A 20,303-nucleotide genomic window follows, 5' to 3' on the forward strand; every position below is an offset into this window, starting at 1 on the left:
GAGGACTCTGGACTCCTGGGTGGGGGGTGATTTGCACATCCTGCCCTCGCTCACCAATCCCTGTTGGGCTTGTCGTAAAGGCATCCAGATTCTGTGTGTTCCTAACCCAGGGGTAGCAAACCCAGGTGACCGCGGAAGCCAGAGAGGGAAGGAAAATGGGTAATGCAGGCTGGGCATGAGAAAAATAGCACCAGTGAGATGAAAAACAGCAAATGTCCCTGGGGTTCAAGGTGAGGGAACACTTGAGAATGCCTACCACACCCAGAGGGGGCAGTCCTCAGGTCCTGCTGAGTATTGTCTTATGGGAATTCAAGGGCAATATTATCAGGTCTTGTAGGTTGTCAGAGAGAAAGTAGTCATCTGATTTTATGTGAAGGCTTCCCACTCTTTAAATATTAGTAACTAGTTCCATTTTTTTAGACAACACCAAAATACCACGTAGGCCAAACAAAGTAGTCTGTGGCATCCACCGTGAGCAGCCGATGTGCTTTACGACACGACTACCATTCCTGTGCAGGATGTTACAGTTTATGCACACATCTCAGTGGGACACATATGCCAAAACCAAATATACATCCCATGCCATGCTCTGCATCCGCACGTCTAACAAAACACAAAGAGCGTCTGCATTACAACAGAGCCTCCAACGAAACAAAGACACGAAGGGCCACGAGGAAAGGCACACATGTCAAACAGAAAACAAAATACACATTCAACCCAGCATGAACTACAGCCGCAAACACACATGCTATAACGAACTCACCCACAATGCAAGGAAAACCCCTCTCCTGTTACACAATGTGGCATGTGTATATTACCATAAAAAAGCACATATGGGTCATCAGTAATAGCAACGATCATGGAAAATGCCTGTATTTGTGCAGCACAGATAGCTGCCAAGCACCCTGTACGGACTTCATACTCTTCATCTCGTTTCACCTACAAGCCATTTCTGTGAGGCGTGTAACTGTTCTTCATCCCAGATTACAGATGGGGAATGAGGTCAGAGGATCATCCACGGCTGCCCAGCCTTGGTGGAGCCGGGACTTGAGCCGAGGTGGTGTGGTACCAGCCAGAGCACAGGTTCCCACACAAGCAACAAACATCAAATACAAGCAACACAAGAGATTTGATACAGATCATAGTACATGACACATATGTGTGTGCAACTGACATGATCTTGTTGTCACTTACATCATATGTGCATATCCTTCACTCATCTTCTAACAGAATATAACATCTATTTACCTCACAGCCCATCAGTCATTCTTCCATCCATCTGCCTAGTTCATCCATCCATCCATCCATCCGTTTCACCCGTACATCCATTCATTTCATCCATCCATCCGTCCATCTATCCATTCACCCATCCATCCATCCACTCACCCATTTCACCCATACATCCATTCATCTCATCTAGCCACCCACCTGTTTTATCTATCCATCTACCCATTTCATTCATCCATCTGTACATCCATCCCTACACCCATTTACCTATCCATCCATCCATCCATCCCGTCCATTTATTTATCTACCTATTTCTCCCATTTACTCACCTTGGAATGTTTTCACTCTGAAAGAATTTAATGAATTAAGACATGAAACATGGTGAAAAACACTTGGGTACAAACACCTGGTTTTATATGCTAATGGTTATTGGGAAAACTAAATAATCATTTTTAAAGGAATTTGTGTTTTCTTAGCATTTGGTGATTTTAAGAACTTTGGAGATTCAGAAGGCACATATTAGCTTAGTGAGGAAGATTTATTGTTTTCTGTTCAGTGGCACTCTTAACTTGCATTCTGTGCAAATACATATTTCCTAATTAACTTGATGGCATCTAAACACAGACTGCTTAAAAATAACAATGTGCACGCATCTAGCTAGGTATTATGCCAACTTTAAGCTAATTCTCTCCACCAATTACTAAAGGCTTTCCATACCCAAATGACTCTGGGATTATCATGAGCAAATGCACACTGTTGCATTTCCTTGTAAATCCTGCTTGGATCTCGAAGAGCGTTTCCTCTGAGATACCATTAAGGCAGCCAGTTGAGAGGACCGTCATTATGAGGCATGAACTAAATCCCCCGCTTCCCTTGCAAGCATCTTGAGCAGGATTGGGGGGCAGTGGGGCACACAGGAGTAGGCATCATCAGCTTTACAGGCTGGAATCTGAACTTCAGTCTCCCCTCCCTGGGGGAGAGAGGACCCCGTGCCTCACAGGAGCACTGCAAGGACTTTTGTGCCCCTTGGGGACTCCCATCCACCAGCATTCCTGTGTCCTCAAAGGCTGCAGGGAATGCTACTTGAGCACTGACCCTCCTTCTCCCCAGATACTATCTTTTAAATAAGTGCAGCCCTAATATGTGTGAAGAGAAGGATTTCATATTTAATATACTTTTCCTGCCTCTCTCATTTGTTAGGGAACTCAGAATGAGCTCAGCACCCAATTTCACGCATAGCAGGGCTTTCAGATTGCTCAAGAAAAATGTTCCTCCTTTCTGATCAAGGGCTAACACACATCTCTTAAATTCGTCTTATGGGCACGTTCACACACATGCCAGCTTACATGTATATTCTTCACACCGAGCAGGCCATACACACAGAAACAGAAGCGCCCTCGTTGTAGGCATGTAAACATTTTCTTTAACAAACGTGCAGTGGGGAATCCCCAAGCCAAGAACCCACTTTTTCCTACCAAGCCAAGATCACAACCCCACAACGAATCATGCCCAGCATGCGAGTAAGGGCCAGGTGACTGACGTCCCCCTGTCATCTCTAATCCTGACAGCACCTGTGTGTGACATGACCACACCCATCCTATGGATATGGAGAAACTGAGGCCCTGAAGGGCGGAACGGGACCCTTTCGGCCTCACCTTATGTCTCCTGCTTCACCTATCATGCCAGAACAAGGCAGGAAATAGGAGGACTGTCTTGTGCACCGGGCTGGGTTGCATGCTTCCGTCCATTTCTGAGTGTAGGGACGTGGATCCAGGATGCTCTGAAAGGTGCCTGCACCCGAGGCAGGTGTTTTCCTGCACAGCAGCCAGGGGTCTCCACTCACCAGTTCTGGTAGCACCTTCAACACCCAGCCTGTGGACCTAGCTGTTGCCACGCAGCAGACACATGCAAGTGTCCCCAAGAGCTCGATGTCCCTTGGGAAGCTCCTGGATAGTGCAGCAAAATACAGACTGGATATATGGGCACTCGTGGCCTGCCAAGGGGGCGGGCCAGAGCTTAAAGACGTCGTTCACTTCACATGAGAACCCAGTTTCTCCCACAGCTGGGGCCTTTGGCTTTTCCGGGTTAAAAAATAAATGTGCCCTCTAGTCTGCAGGAGGCTCTTAATTTTTCTCTCCAAAATGTTCTCCCTCTCCCCTAGAAGAAAACAGTCAGTGTCACCAGCAAAAAGAACCCACCTCGGTTTTCGGCCATGAGGAATTGGAGACGTAGCAAAGACAGAGACCACGGGATGGAGACTGTGGCAGCCTGTCCCATGGGCTCCTTGGAGGGGATCCTGGGGACAGTGACGGGCTTCTGGCTCCCCCACAGTCAGGACCAAGAGAGCAGAAGTAGATACTGCCTCAGTCTCCCAGGGCCGCTATCACCAAACACCACACACTGGGTGGCTTGTGAACAACAGACACCTACTTCTCATGGTTCTGGAGGCTGGGAGTGTGAAATCAGGGTGCAGCGTGGTCAAGTGAGAGTCCCCTTCTGGGTCATAAGGCTTCTCCTTGTGTCCTCACGACGTGGAAGGGCCGTGGGCAATGTGGGGCCTCTCTTACGAGGGCAGTCATCTGCCTGGCCAGCGCCCCACCATTATGACCTAACCCCCTCCCAAAGGCCCCACCTCTTAACACCATCAACTTTTAGGGTCAGGATCTCATTATGTGGATTTGTTGGGGGGACACAAACGTGTAGGCCTTGGAAGATACATCAGGGGTCAAGCCCAGACTCCAGGGAACCACAGAGGGCAGTAGGGTGCATGCCCCATCAGGAGTGTTCTGAGTGGTCAGGGGCCCTTGAGGAGAGCCACGGCGGGGCCGAGGGAGGGTCTGGGCTGCTGTCCAAGGAGAACGAACCTTCGGTAGTAAAGGGTAGCATGCGTCTTCTTGCAGCCGTGGGAAAGTGTGCAGTGGGGTCTCGTGCTAGCGTGTGAAGGAGTAAAAGGTGACAGAAAAGAAGGGCACCAGAAAAGGTGGGCACCCGGTCAGTTGACCCTTCGCCTTTGGCTCAGATCATGATCTCACGGCTCATGGGTTCAAGCCCCGCGTCAGGCTCTGCTTGGGATTCTCTTGTCTCCCTCTCTCCCTGTGTCCCTTCCCACCTCTCAAAAATAAATGTTAGAACACATTTTTTTAGGCTGCAGCAGCTTATCCAAGGTCACAGAGCTACTAACAGGTGGAGCTGGGACTCACTTCCAGTGGGTTCCAGGCTCTGGCTCTTTCCGTGTGTCTCTGATATGCACCCCCTCCTCCTCAGCAGCCCATCAAGAAGGTGGGTCAACTGAGTGGGAGAACACTAGCACCCAAGCCTGGGGTATGGGCTGGGTCCATCGCGTGGCCTCCTTTCCGAGGCTTCCCCCTGCACCCCAGCAGCTGGAAGTGCCTTCCCAGTATCCTGTGAGCCCTAGGGCAAACTGGGGAAGAGCAAAAGCAGTCAGCAGCCATCCTCCTGCTCCTGAAACATAACTCAGCCCCCTGACCACCTCTGTGGGCCCCCCTCAAACAGACAGCCAGCCCATCTCAGCTGGTTTTAACATATTGCTCTGTCAGGGAAGGGGGAGACAGAAGTTCTTAAAATCTCTAGCAGTGTGGGGGGAGCTCATTAGAACAAAATTACAGATTTAGAAAAAAAAATGTTTTTTTAAGTAGGCTCCATACCCAATGTGGGGCTTGAACTCACGACCCTGATACCAAGAGTCGTATGCTCTACCGACTGAGCCAGCCGGGCGCCTGTAGAAAACAACAAAAATTAACTCCTATTTTTTTATAATACTGACAAAATGAAATCAAGGCACAGATCTGGGTTGATCCAAACGTACAGGAGATACACCGGTTTTCACCCACACAAGCCAAATCTCGCTGGGTCAGGGTGTAAGATTCCCATGTTACTGAGCTGGGTGGGAGGTGTGGGTTCACAGGCCAGGTTCAGAAGCACCGTGCTGTGAACTGCACAGTTCATTTGGGTGATCCCGTCACCCAGCAGCCACAGGAGCGCGCACTGGAGACCCTGCCTCCTGGCAGCAGGTAAGCAGGAACCACACGCGGCACAGAGATGCACAGAAACACTCTGTGTCTGTCTGTCTGTCTGTCTGTCTCTCTCTCTCTCTCTCTCTCTCACACACACACACACACACACACACACACACACACACGGAATATATTAAGCGGCATAAGTGAAAAGTCCCAAGTGGTGTCCCCAGGGGTTCCAACCATGTCCTGTCTCTCCATCCCCTGTACCGTGCTCCCTCCTATGATGGCTTCACTCTCAGGCTCACATCCCCACATAGTGACAAGACTAGTTCCCCGCGTCTGCTCCTTCTATTCCAGCTTCTGTATCTATCCTTCCCCAAAATGTGTGATTGATCACCCATGGATTTGATGTCCACCCTTAGAGTGACCACAAAGGGTTTTCTGGTTGACCTGCTTGGGTCTCATGCCTTGACTGACAGCTTCAGTGTGTTGCTGGGGCAGCTCCCCTGAAGAATTAATAATGGGTGGCCCTTTTATGCCAGTTTATTCTATTTTTTAATGTTTTTTAATTCATTTTTTGAGAGAGAGAGAGAGAGAGAGACTGAGTGTGTGTGTGTGTGTGTGTGTGTGTGTGTGAGAGAGAGAGAGAGAGAGAGAGAGAGTAGGAAAGGAGCAGAGAGAGAAGGACACACAGAATCCGAAGCAGGCTCCAGGCTCTGAGCCATCATCACAGAGTCTAACGTGGGGCTCGAACCCACGAACCGTGATATCATGACCTGAGGCGAAGTCAGACACCCAACCGACTGAGCAACCCAGGGGCCCCGTGCCAGTTTAATAACTGACCCTGGTATCCACACTCCAAAGATGATCCTGAGAATCCAGGGGGAAAGATGAGTTAGCAACCCACTTATCAATCCAGTACCCCAGGTTCCACTGTGGAGGCACTGAGACCTGTATGGTTACGTGACCGTTAGTCGATACCTTCTCTCAAACTCTGTGTATGAGTGTCATAGGCAAACGTGTCAGATCGTCTTGAGCCAGGGAGACCAGAGAAGCCGGGCACTTTGCCACTGGTCTGGTACATTTAAGAAACAGTACCAGGATTCAGATTGGATTTCGCCATCTCTCCGAGGCTCCTCCCAGAAGGACACATCTCACCTTCGCAGGTAAAGCCTGGGTGTGCAGTGTTTTTGTGTCCCTGCTGCCACTGATGATGTCTCGTGTTCTTTCCCACAGGGCATTTACAGCTGCATTCATGGAGTACACATCGAAGAGAAGAAGAAGTCTCCAGACTTCAACCTGACCGGATCCCAGAGCAACATGTTAAAACTCCTTCGGTCAGCCAAAAACATCTCCGACATGTCCAACATGAACTCCTCAAGAATGGATTCCCCCAAAAGGGCTGGAGACTTCATCCAAAGAGGTTCCCTCATCATGGACATGGTTTCAGATAAGGGAAATTTGATCTATTCAGACAACAGGTCCTTTCAGGGGAAAGACACCATTTTTGGGGACAACATGAACGAACTGCAAACATTCGTGGCCAATAGGCACAAGGACAGCCTCAATAACTATGTGTTCCAGGGACAGCACCCTCTCACGCTCAATGAGTCCAACCCCAACACGGTGGAGGTGGCCGTGAGCACAGAATCCAAAGCGAACTCCAGGCCCCGGCAGCTTTGGAAGAAATCCATGGAATCACTGCGCCAAGACTCCCTGAGCCAGAACCCTGTCTCCCAGAGGGACGAGGGAGCAGTGGAGAACAGGACCCACTCCCTAAAGAGTCCTAGATACCTTCCAGAAGAGGTGGCCCATTCGGACATCTCGGAAACTTCGAGTCGGGCCACGTGCCACAGAGAGCCAGACAACAACAAGAACCACAAGACCAAGGACAACTTCAAAAGGTCAGCAGCCTCCAAATACCCCAAGGACTGCAGTGAGGTCGAGCGCTCCTACCTGAAAACCAAAGCGAGCTCCCCCAGGGACAAGATCTACACCATCGATGGTGAGAAGGAGCCCAGTTTCCACTTAGACGCTCCCCAGTTCGTTGAGAACATGGCCCTCCCCGAGAACGTGGACTTTACCGACGCCTACCCAGACCACGACGAGAACTTCCGCAAGGGGGACCCCGCGCTGCCGGCCACCAGGAACCCCCTGCACAATGAAGACGGACCCCCCAACAATGACAAGTATAAGTTCTACTCCAAGCACTTCACCCTGAAAGACAAGAGTCCCCCTCACAGCGAGGGCAGCGAGCGGTACCGACAGAACTCCACCCACTGCAGGAGCTGCCTTTCCAACCTGCCCACCTACTCAGGCCACTTCACCGTGAGGTCCCCATTCAAGTGCGACGCCTGCCTGCGGATGGGGAACCTGTACGACATCGACGAAGACCAGATGCTCCAGGAGACAGGGAGCCCAGCCGCCCAGGAGGAGGTCTACCAGCAGGACTGGGCGCAGAACAGCACCCTCCAGTTCCAGAAGAACAAACTCAGGATCAGCCGTCAGCACTCCTACGACAACATTCTCGACAAACCTCGGGAGACAGACCTTAGCAGGCCCTCCAGGAGCATAAGCCTCAAGGACCGGGAACGGCTTCTGGAGGGAAACCTGTACGGGAGTCTCTGTAGCGTGCCCTCAAGCAAACTCTTGGGGAACAAAAGCTCCCTCTTACCCCAGGGTCTGCAGGACAGCAAACGGAGCAAGTCTCTCTTGCCGGACCACACCTCCGAGAACCCTTTCCTCCGCTGCCATGGGGACGAGCGACGCTTAGTCATTGGGAGATGCCCCTCGGACCCTTACAAACACTCGCTGCCGTCCCAGGCCGTGAATGACAGCTACCTTCGATCGTCCTTGAGGTCCACAGCGTCGTACTGTTCCAGGGACAGTAGAGGCCACGACGACGTGTATATCTCAGAGCATGTTAGGCCTTATGCTGCAAATAAGAACAATATGTACTCCACCCCCCGGGTTTTGAATTCCTGCAGCAGTAGACGTGTGTACAAGAAAATGCCTAGTATCGAATCTGATGTTTAGAACCTTCCATTAATGTTTTATCTATAGGGAAACATACGTAACAGCCAACGTTCTGGAGGGTAAATGTCGGATGTCCGATGGTGCCTGCAAAGAGAAGGGGATTTAGGAAGGTATTTTTTTTGTTGGTTCTTTTGCACCTGGCTCCATGCCATAGTCTTCCCCTCAAGGAATCTTGTGAGGCGTGTGCGGAGCATGGCAGATACCGGATAGGTGAGTCCTTAACCAAAAAAAAAAAAAAAAAAAAAAAAGCAAATAAATAATAAATAATAGGGCAGGTCTCCGGGACACGCCCTCTAGGGATGTTGGCAATAACGATGCGTCGGAGGCCAGTGGTGATGTTATGATTTTCTATATTCCAAAGTCCACGAAGACCAGTCCACCATGTAATTTCCTCATCAGAAATGCCTAACGGTCTCTCTCATCCAGAATAAGCAATATGGTACGCATGTAAACCCGAAACAGACACAGCAGTTACGAATGCGTCTGCACCGCAGCGAGATGGACGTGCAAGAGATTAGGAAGTTTGGCTTTGTACCCGTCTCAGCTTCAGTGTCATGCCTCCCGTCACTGCCCCGGCCCGACCCCAGAACCAACCCCAGGCTCCGCCCCCCCCCCCCCACCACACACACAAAGAATCGCAAATTCCCGTGTTCACAGTAACCATGCTACCTTCACTAGAGTCTGTTTCCAAGACTCATCTGGAGGAAAAGGCCAGGAGGGCCCTCAGGCGGAGAACGACGAGAATCTCTCTGGATGTCAACTTGTGTGTTTCACAGACACTCTCTCACCCTTGGCTTCGATGGTCTTGTTCAGAGCTGCACAAACCGATACGTGTATATCTCCGACACCTAATCTGTGGGTCGTCTGTCTCTGGACACAGAGGCTGTTGTAGTTTATCCCGAAGATTCCTATGTACGTAAGTCTGCGTTTCCCCCCCCCCCCCCCTTCTGGTGACGACTCAGGGTTGTATAGTATCTGTTACCCCTTACCTCTTAGAGTGACCATCACTCGTTCGGTCCCCGAACAGCTATGGTGGAGTCCAAGTGTGTGTCACTGTTCCCAGGGTTGTCAACATCGTGGCATATGCCAGCAGCCACGTGTGTACCGTGATCTGTAAAAAGTACGATGCCATCTGTCCACTGAAGGCTGGCACGCTTTTAGGTTAATTGTCCTTAACCTCATGAAATTCAGTTGGACACTCGTTCCCACCCCAACCTCCTCAGATCAAAAGCCTTCAAAACATGAGAGACCCTCATGCATCGACCCTGAGCATCCTCCAAAATCGTGGATAAACTTCAGTGGCAAACACGATTTCTCTCTTCTGAAATATTCGCTCGATTGGAGGCACAGTGCTTCACCAGCACCAACAGAGATCTATGACAAACTCCCCAGAGCATTTGTCATTTCCGAGCCACCCCCGTTGTCCGATTCTTGCTTTACTCAGATCTGTGTGTGTGTGATATGAAATGATACGCCTTTAAAAAAAAACAGTGTGGGAAGAAGGGGAAGCTTCAGCATCAGAAGCTCTTGGCACAGTACCTCACTCACACCAAGTCCCCCCCCCCCCAAAAAAGGTAGTTGTTATGTTCTGACACTTTCTCAGAATTTCCTAGTTTAAAAACTAAGTATTATAACCCCCACAAACAATGTTAGTTGCACATTTTATATAGTACTGATTTGGATTATTTTACATTCATTATTGTCCCTGAGATTTCTGGGATGACTAGGCCTCAGGTTCTGTAGAGTGGCTGAGTCTGCTTGACAAGAAGATACTGTGGAAACCCTAAGCTAAGATGAACCTGACAGTCTCCTGGTTTCCTCCCGCATTTTGCTTTGGGTTCTCAGAGAAGGGGACGGAGGGGTAGCTACCCTGTTTCTTTTACACATGGCACGTTCTGTCTTGTAGGCAGGGTTTTCCTGCCAGGGGGCGGGGCCAGGAACGATTCTTTCAGAGCTTCAGGATTCATTGAATAGCTCCATCGTTGGGCCAGTGCACCCGGCAGTAATGAGAAGTGGTCGCAGTAAGTTTCAGGGTCATCGGTGGGGAGGCAGAGGGGCCAAAAGTCCTCTCCTCACCTTTGAGGTTGAGAGGCCCAAGAGGCTGGCTAGGCACCGAGGACAAACGTATTCAGACATTGTATTTTCTTTCTCAGATGGTATGCTTCTGCTGCCCAAGAGCCAACAGTGGAGAAGCCTAGACTGCGAGAGCCCCATATCCATTTCCCGTCTTAGGCACAGCCCTGACTGTATTGTCTTTTAGAACTTTCTGCCTCTGCCCTCCCATTGCTTTCCAGACCTACATTCCCCCCATCCAGGATCACCTCCTTCCCTCACAAGACTGGCGTGTCATGACGTGAAATGAATTACAAAGTCTCCCCAGCACACATGGCAGTGTTGTGTCATCAACCCAAAGAGGCTTTCTGTCTTCTTCCCGTGTCCTCAAAACCCAAGGGGGCTGCCAACTGTGACAGAGACCTCCAGGGAGAAGGTGACTTACACTCATAACGTCCCATAGATCAAAAACCCTCCTGCTAACAACAGCATAATTTTTGCTCTTAACCCCATGTTTATCTAGGTAAAGAGACTAAAGATGGGGCTTTTGAAAGAACCAACAGTAACATACTGAAAAAAACACGTGCTTCCTTTAATACCCAAAGTGTTTTTTTTAAACAAAATAAACAATAAGGATTGGAATGCTATATATAATGAATGTATAATTTCCCTCTTTTCCAAATTCGTTGACTCTCAACGGTGATGATCGCAAACATCAGAAAACTGACCGTCGAATCAGATGGGCAATTGCCAAGAGAAAGATAATGACGCGGAGCGATTCCAAAGTAATCAAGTCAGTTCTGTTCTTTGCAGAAGCCTATCAAGGCATAAATAGGAAGCCCTTGACTCTGGACCCATCACAGACGGTTCCGCTGACATTCCAGCTTGAGATCTTAGATCTCAAAGAGCCAGAATCTCTGAACCCAAATTTGTGCCTGAGTTTCACCTGACTCAAGTCACAGCTGGCATCCATAATGGTACTTTGGCCACCCTAACTGGCCTTCTCTACTTGAGAGGGATCCGGCTCTTTCTTCTGAATGCAGACACATACGTTTCTGTTGATCGGTAACAGTATACACAGGCCCAGCTTAAAACACTCTGTGTAAGAGGAGGGCCTTCTAGGGCATGAATTCTACCCTGGAAACCTTTGAGTTTCTCAAAAATAGTCCTCACTATCCTTACAGTCTTAGGCCACTTCTGGCTTCACTGATCTGAGAAGACAGGTTCCTCATGCGTCTGTTTTTCTGCCAGTGAGGCTTCCTTGAGAGGTGCGGGATTATGATCTCCCCACTCTTCTGTCCTCTGCACATCTCACTTTGTCATTACAGCCAGCCATGTGACTGGGTGTCTCGTGGATTAGACTAGGTTTCTCTTCCCTGTTGCAGAGAGCCTAAGAAGTTTTCACCCTCTGCTGTTCTGATGAAACCGATCATCGCAGCAAAAATCAGTAAAATCGACTCTCACTTATTTTCAAGGAAGGAACAAGAAAATTACACCTTGTTTACAAATGAAATAGTTTCACTTAAATGGGACTCTAGCCAAGGCTGTTAATTAGTCAACAGATCCATAGCAGTCCTACAGCCCCACATTGTTTATTCTATTTGATATGTCTGCCAGTGATGTGTGTTTAATATTCTGCGTCCTTCTCAGGAAATGACAAATGCCCTGAATTCTTGGCAAATAGAATTGCTAATGAAAAAGGAAAAAAAACAAACAAACAAAAAAACAAAGTTGGTGTTAATTAAATGGTGATTAAAAATTTATGTCCTTTCAACCTAAGAAGTGCAGCTCTAATAATCGGTTGCCATATAAATAAATACCTTGCACTGAAATCCCTTATGGTATAAGACCTAAATAAATACTCATTTGAGAAACCAAAATATCTTTCAGAAGAGCTGAATATATTTGTTAACTTCAGGCACATCCCTGTACTGTTTCTTTGTGCAGAGCTGTTGTTCAGGAATCCTTGCGAAGGGGATTTGAGTCGTTTCTGAAACAGAGGCTGTTTGCGTTTGACCGCGACGAACGTGGGCAGAACTCAGAGTTCTAAGGGTAAAAAAATGGCACGCGTGGCAACAAAACTCATTGGTCGGTATTTCACGGGAATCCAGGGTTCCACGTAAAGGCGGTCTTCCATGCAGAATTAGTGTTTATTTCCACCTGAGACAAAATTAGGCCTTCCGGATGCCTCATATTCTTTTGGCCAACAGGGTTGGAAGTGCTGAATGAGAGGTTTGGTGGGGTCTATACCAAAATTCAGCTGTGCTTTTCCATTCAACCCCCTCACATCATGCTGTGTTCACATCTAGTCCTATCCGATGAGGTCAGCTTCCCACTCGATAGACATCAGACGTGGTAAAATGCACTTATCCTGTGAATACCAATGCTCGGGTACACATGTACATATCATACACATGCTTGATTTCTACAATTCACATGTAAGTGTATTATCCAAATAACATTGTATATAGTGTAAAGTTTATGTTAAAAATTATGTGACGATGATGGTTATGGACCCGCGGAAAACCCATTCTGGTTATCGGTGCAAGGATATGTAGGAAGAGAGGGCACTCTTTAAAAAACAACTCAGTTCTAGGGAGGATGGCAGGGCCCAAGGGGAATCTGGGGGGTTGGTGTCCTTGGACTCTGTTCAAAAGCGGTATGTGGAGTTAGGGGCACAGCTCATGTTCTACTCACACTTACTTCTGAAGACAGTGCCGATATGGACGTGTGTGTGATTTCTGCATACCCGTCAAAGGGCATCATCCCCATCGTCTTCCCCATCCCCACGTGTGTGCCCAGAAGTACTCTTGATTTGGCATCAGCTAAAGATGCCTGCCCAGAAGGGTCTTAGAAAAACAGAACTTATAGGACCACACCAAGATTTGGGGGGAAGGGAGGTGAGAAAATCAAGAGACAATGAAGGTCCCAAAAAGGCACCATCTGTATAAGATGGTCAGACAGACAGTATCAGAGCCAGGTCTGGAAACCAAGACCCACACGTATGGTCCACGTAATTCTTCACCTGGTTCCCTGGACCAGGTGACTCAGTTCTAGGCTTCTCTCACAAGTGGTCTCCGGGAACCTCTGGGATAAGAGCCAGAGAACCTCACAGAACTGACCCCGCTTTCTTTGCCTCTTGCCTTATACAGACCCATACATCCCTCTTTGAATTCGGTTTTCCCTTAAGCTCCCCAACACTCCCTGCCTCAGATTCCTGGGAAAGAGAAACCTTTTCTCAGGGACCTGTTCCCTGGAAAGTCAACAAGGAGTAGAGTTTAAAACCTCAAACCAAAGATGAAAGCTGGCAGCGATCACGGAGGTAACAGTTCTGTTTCTCATGAGCCAAGGATGAGCAAAGGACACTGACCAGCTGATAGCACTTGCCTAAGGATCTACTCTCCTTTTAAGACCAATTTGGGTTTGGGAGATGCAAGGGTGATAGAAAATATATAGTCTCTTCCCATGAGCAGCTTACGGTCTAGAAATTCAGCTCCCTAGGACAAAAGATAACTGAGAACCCATGAAACGCAAGCAGAGACTGAGTGTAAAAACTGGAAATGATCAATCAAGTTCTTGCCAGGAAATAAAAATCTAACTTTTTCCAGGATCAAACAAACAGACCCCTCCTTCCTTAGACCTGTAAGTAACTCTGGAAAATACAGTCTCCCGGAGATACCCTTGATGATTTTAACCTTCCAAGACAGAGCCTGGGAAAGCCAAGAGCATCTAAACAGGTGACCAGACTTACCCTTCACGTTTGTGTGCAGGAGACTCAGATCTGGGTCCATGGGGTTCTCCAGCTCTTGCCAAATCCTGCCTCCTTCCAGCTTTATCCCACTTTATGATGTGTGCTTCAAGAAAAGGTTGAAAGAAATCGCCAAAGGATTAGAAAACAGACCGTGATATAAAAAAACTATTTCCTGAAAGGTTTTTTTGTTTGGTTGGTTTTATTTTTGACTTATGAAGAATACTTTTGATAGTTCAGGGTATAAATGTATCAGGGAAGGGAGTGGGGAGAATTCCTTGTTGAGTCCCAAGTGCCTACTGTGTGGCTGACAGAAGAGAGCTCATCAGGTTCCCTGGAGAGAAAATGGGGCAAACAGATGGTGAGAAGAATCAGGACGTGTTTCAGGAATCGGGGGGGGGGGGGGGTTTGGGTAGGGGGCAGAGCTTCTTTTCTCTCTGTCCTTCCTGTTCTGTGCATTGCCAGGATGTTGGAGTCTCTCCTTGTCCCAGCTAGGTGCCTTGGGTCAGTCAGCACCTGAGTTTGGAAGTACCAAAATGTCTCCACACAGAGTGTAGACTATCCTAGGCATATCCTAGAACAAGATCCTCAACATAACCATAGGATAGAAGTGTGATTGCTCCCATTTTACAGATAAGGAAGCTGAGGCTCAGGTTGGTCTCAGCCTCATCAGCAACAGGAATTTGCTAATAAACCCCTAACGTTGGGTGTATTCTTGAAGTGCCTGATCTCTGCCAGGGAGGTCAGAATGTAAGTCGGAAAGAGAGATGTGCTGTTTTGAGGTCCCCGGGGCTCTCTCTGGAGTTTCAGCCTCTGCGGGGAGGAGGTTTGTTAGTGTCCTACCCCCCCGTTGTCTGGTTTGGGGTGTATTGAGAACTCCTGGGGATCTCACCTCTGTTCAGGTCCCTTTTGAGACTCGAATGCGGTTTTGCATCTCTCCCCATACGCTTGCACTCGGCATTCACTTTTTTTGGTTCCTGGGGAGTTACTCTCTCCCCTTGGCACGTGCCTACTTTCAACTATCCCTTTCCACACCTCTCTTCTTTTTCTCAGTAGACATCAGGGTTCATTCCATTCAACATGGGCAAATCGTATTCTCCCACGTGTGTGCGGGCACACAGGCCGCCCCGGGGTGCCCCCATTCGAGCTCCCCTAAACATTATGGCCCATTTTCAGAAAGGTCCTGTTACTTGCAAGGGAGCGTCTCTGCAGGGTCATCACTGGCACCAAGGTAACTACTGAACCACGGAGTGTTCCGTTTGCCTCCTTAAAGGGTGTCGATCTGGAATGTTTCCATCGGGCTCTCTGGGAGTCCAAGATGACAGCGTGCATAACGCATCGGGGAGGCCAAGACCCTGAGCCCGTGTGTTCCCTTCTTGCGCGGCTCCTGTGTTCTGAGCCACAGAACGGCGGGCGTTGATGTTTACCATGAATTGGGGACACATTAAGGTCATTTTATAGATGAAGAAACTGAGCTGGGATCTGAAGGAATGTTCTTCTGGGAGGTTCTGTGATTCAGTCCTTCTGGAGGGCCAGTGCATCTGAGCGGCCGTGTCCTCGTCCCTGAGAAGTTCTCTAGCTGTTTACAATCTTCCAAGCTGGCAGTCAAAAGTCTCTTAAGACAGAAAAGTTATTATGATTTAATAGCTATTTTGAGATCCTGTCATTGGGTCTACAAGGGCATGACAACATTCTCCAGGGGATGATGAGCTGTGCAGAAACTGGAACACTCCAAAGAACCATCTGGCTGGTAGGGGTTCTTCTCTGGGGCTGTATTTCAAAGCATACAGCTCTCCAGGGAACCAGAACCGAACTGTCTCCAGTGGAGTCGTTTCTCAGATCAACTTCCTCAAATAAGGTGTCCGCAGTGTGCAGAGACAAACAGGACAAAACTGAGATTATCACTCACATAAACCCCTCTTAGGGACCAGGTCCATGAAACAGTAAGTTTGCATTTTCGCGATTCTGGAACATTCCTCATTAGCAGTAGCCCTGGGTCATAACCTCCTCCAGTTAATTCTCTCACACCTTTGGGAAGGATTTAAGACGAGCCTTCTAAAGAATATTAACGTAACACGTAGCCAATACCACAGCTGCCTTTTAAATTAATAAGGTTAATTGTTCTCCAGCAAACGTAAGTTTGTCTTTGGCATTTTAAATGCTTCTCATTGATCTGACATTTTGCTGTTTCAAGCTTTGAAAGGGCTCAAATCAAAGACTATTGATATCTGAGCAAATAGTGAAGGTCCAGAAATATAAAAACATTGTCAGTTTTTCCATGAAAAATAATCATAGCCTTTTGAATTCAACTGACGTTTTTACATTGCATTACATCTAAGACCTATCGAATTATTTCTATTCTCAGTTAAGCTAATTCAAATAAATGAGCGGTACTGACTTTTTAAAACTCTTTTATTAAAAAAAAAAAAAAACAAAACTCTAGGTTTATTAGGTTTGTGGACATAGCTCTGAAGCCCTGGCCGCTAAGGAAATGTTCCAGTTTAGAAACTGAAGATTCGGAGTATTTGGGGTCAAATTCAGACGATCATCTTTGAAAATTCTGGTGGATTTACAAAGATGAAAATGGACTTTTAACTTTCACGTTTCCCCCCATTTTTCACTGCGAAAGGATGCCAAGTGCGTATTTTTTTCCCCCCAAATCGGAGATAAGGCCAAGAATAACATTTTCTTAGAAAATTCAGGAAACCACTCGGTAACAACTAATTACACGGCTAGATGGGGCTCAGAGGCCTTCCAAGCCTGAGGTTCCTCAAAGATTTCTTTATCAGTTGTTCTTAAGCTATGAGTCTTAGTCTTGGTTCCTTCCCCTGCTGAAACAAATTGAAAAGCATACACTTGCCAAATCACTTAGTCGGTAGAATTTACTGTTGATCACAAAAGGATGTTTGTGCATATGTGTTTATGTATAGTATATATATTTCAAGCTGAATATTCCGAAAGGATGAGGTGAGTTTCACGGGTGGTTGGAGTAAGAAATAGACCATCAGAGTCACCAACAGTGGCCTTCTCAGACAGAAAAAGAGGGTCAACTATTCACCTTCCAGACACATGACGACCTGTTGCGTAACACACAGGCCGGTCATTTACCCATAAGGAAGGACTGGGAAGCAGCTTTGAAGACCCATGTCTGAGTCCATCCCTCACCCAACATGGGCAGGATTGAACACTCCACATGCAGAGCGTTTCCCATTCACAGCGACACCCAAACCCAGTCCAAAAAACCCACATCAGAACTGGCTTGATCTCTTGTATGGTGGGGCCCAAAGCAAGCTGTGTGCTCCACTCAGTGGTCCTCATTTGGGAACAGACACTCACTTACCAATCCCAGCAGTTTATACCTGTCATGTTTTAATCAACCGCATGAGGAAGTGCTGATAACTGTATTAAATATTTCCAAGCATAGCTACAAAATTACACGTTTTGCTTAACACCTTTCTATGATAGAGGAAGTATATACTATGGTTGTCTTCTTGTAGTATGTCTTTTCTTTTTGTTCAACGTGTTCTCAACTGTTTTAAGGAATGGGGTTTGAAACTGTGTGTGCAAACTGATATATGTACATAACTCCCGAGGCAACAAAAGTGCCCAGTCCTATGGTGTAAAAATGTAAATACAGGAAAATTTCATTTTTCTAATAAAGATAATTTCTGCCGATTGATATGAAAATGAGAAAGGCTGTTGTGGTCTCTGTGGTCTTTGTTGCTGCTACCCCTGGGCATCACGCATGTTTCGAGCAGGCTCGGTATTTGCACAAGGGGCAGAGAACTTGATTTCCCACTCTGTGCAAAGGAGGAGCGCAGAAGGAAGCAGAGAATCAGAAGAATCCCGGGATCGGCTTTCGGGTTTTAGCAGCAAGCTTTGCCGCCGTCCCTTACCTGGTTCTCCTCTTCCTGTGCAGTTTCCCGCGCTCGCGGCCTTGACTCTGATAATGTTGAACTTCACCAAGCTTCCGTGACTCATGATTCTGGGAAAAAGGGGGCAGTTAAAGACCTTCTCTCCTTTATGAATTCCAGGAAACAGCCTACTGTAAAGAACCACCCTTTTCAATAGGACTTAGATGTGACCCCCGGACACCCCCTCCCTGGCTCCCTATGCCACGGCCAGACACAGACCCTCCAAGATCCCTGTCTTTGCTCATAAATGATTAGCCAAACCTCTTGTCCCCACTAATCGATCAGAACAAAATGCTTGTCAAGTGAACATTGGTTAAGCTTCTCTCCTCCTCCCAGGTCCCTGAACACCATCAGCCTGAGTCAACACACACCCTCCCCCGGGACTAGGCTGACCTCACACCCTCTGATCCATCCAATCACGCGCCCCCCACCCCCCACCCCTCCGCCGCCAATGCACATAACTTCCTGACTCCCTTCTTTCTGGTTTTGTTTCCTCCTCCCTGTAGCAGAAAAACTCTTGCGGCCTATCCCACTATAATAGTCCCTGTCTCCCCCTTAAAGTAAGTTTCCTCAATAGGACCTCTCCTTATTAAATCCAGATTGGATTTTTATTTGATCACTCTTTTTCCCAGATCAAGCATCATTTCTAACACCCAAATCCAGTCATGTCCGCTCCACTGCCCCTTTTAAAACCCTGAGCTTAAAGCAGTGGCCCATGGGGTACCTGGGTGGCTCAGCTGGCTACACATCTGACTCTTGATTTCGATTCAGGTCATGATCCCACAGTTTGTGGGTTCAGTCCTCACATCAGGCTCTGCACTGTCAGCACACAGCCTGCTTGTGATTCTCCCTCCCTCTCTCTCGGCCCCTCCCCTGCTTGCTCTCTCTCTCAAAATAAATAAATAAACATTTAAAAAAATAAAAAAAAAAAAGACAGTGGCTTACAGGAAAAGCCTGGATTCTGTAGCCCAGCACACACGGCCTCCGTCCCTGCCACGGCCCTTCCTAGGATCAAAGGTCTTTGTGCTCCTCCGAAGACACCCCATAAGCTCTTCTGCTTCCCTGCCTTCCGGCATGCTCTTCCTTATTCCTGGGACACTGGTCCCACCTCCTCTGAGGTGTATCTTCAATGAAACCTGTTAGTCTTTCTCAACTCTCCCCAGCAGCAGAGTTAACAGGTGACTTCTCCATGATCCAGCCCCGTGTACACACCTCTACCAAACAACTTACCAGGCTTCGCTATATTGTTTATGTGTGCTCTCCCTCCTCATCCGGCAGCTTCTTCAGGGTGGGGGCTGATAAAATCATTCACCTTTGAATCTCAGCACTCAGCCCAGCATCTGACCCAACCAGGGCATTTATTAAACACTATTGGACGGATAGAGGGATGGCTAGTTGAAGAGTGGGTGGCTGACAGGTGGGCGGAGGGCTGGGTGGGCAGACAGATGGAGTGCCTTGGAATCTGTTCTTGGTTTCCCTGACTGTCTGCTTCATCTACCGTATCTCATGTAATCCTCTGACTTCAAATGCCACCGATTACCCCGAGTTTCGTATGTGGGGTCCAACCTCCTCTATACGCTCTGAACTCATATATCCACACCTATAGTTTATCTCTCTGCCTAGAGATGTCACAGACATTCACATTTTAAAATGTTTTGAAAAGTACTCTAGACCACCCTCCCCCAATAGAAACCGGATGCTCCCCAGGGTCCCCATCTCAGGAAGCAGCACTGCCACTGACCTGAGTTCTCAGGCCAGAAACCCACTGGTCGTCCTTCACCCGTCTCTCCCCCATCACATCCAATGCATTGGCCAGCCCAGTCTGCATAGTCTTTAAAATCCACTCAGGAGTGGGGCACCCGGGTGGCTTAGTCAACGGTTAAGCATCCTACTCTTGGTATCAGCTCGGGTCATGATCTCACGGTTTGTGGGTTCGAGCCCTGTGTCGGGCTCTGTGCTGGCAGCACAGAGCCTACTTGGGATTCTCTCTCTTCTTCTCTCTATGCCCCTCCCCCCCCTTGGATGTGAGCTCTCACTTAAAATCAATAAACAAACATTTTTTAAAAAAACTCCCCTCAGGAGCCACCGCCTCTCATCTCTTCTAGCACCATCACGGCAGTCGGCCACCTCCCACGTATGTAACTGGGGTATCTCTCCAACCCTCCACCTGCTTCCACTCTTGCCTCCTGGGGTCGCCGTTCTCCAGAAGACGCAGGTAATCTTTTAAAGACAGGAGTTAGATCGTACCCCTCACCTGCTCTGGCGCCTACACCACTTTTCGTTATGGCCGGAAGAAAATGAAAATTCCACCCCCCGTTATGCCACGCCCCAGACTCTGACAGGACAGCT

General features: G+C 48.1%; 1 protein-coding gene and 1 long non-coding RNA gene across 2 annotated transcripts in view; one reads left to right on the forward strand and one right to left on the reverse strand.

Annotated features, from left to right (window-relative positions):
* The window catches only part of GRIN2A (glutamate ionotropic receptor NMDA type subunit 2A), a 370,883-nt gene extending 362,415 nt beyond the window's left edge, over positions 1-8,468 (forward strand). Inside the window, exon 14 of the mRNA XM_060648461.3 lies at positions 6,441-8,468. Within this exon, the coding sequence (XP_060504444.2) occupies positions 6,441-8,240 (1,800 nt within the window). The 3' untranslated portion in view covers positions 8,241-8,468. The remainder of the gene's footprint in view (positions 1-6,440) is intronic.
* Positions 8,469-8,536: 68 nt separating this feature from the next.
* Positions 8,537-14,162, reverse strand: LOC144614754 (uncharacterized). Its single transcript, XR_013552855.2, has 3 exons — positions 14,044-14,162; positions 9,230-9,351; positions 8,537-9,055 (listed from the first exon to the last, which is right to left on the reverse strand). It is a non-coding gene; the product is annotated as an uncharacterized LOC144614754 (long non-coding RNA).
* Positions 14,163-20,303: the final 6,141 nt, after the last annotated feature.

This window comes from Panthera onca, chromosome E3, assembly GCF_046562875.1.
Source record: "Panthera onca isolate mPanOnc1 chromosome E3, mPanOnc1 haplotype 2, whole genome shotgun sequence".
NCBI lineage: Eukaryota > Metazoa > Chordata > Mammalia > Carnivora > Felidae > Panthera > Panthera onca.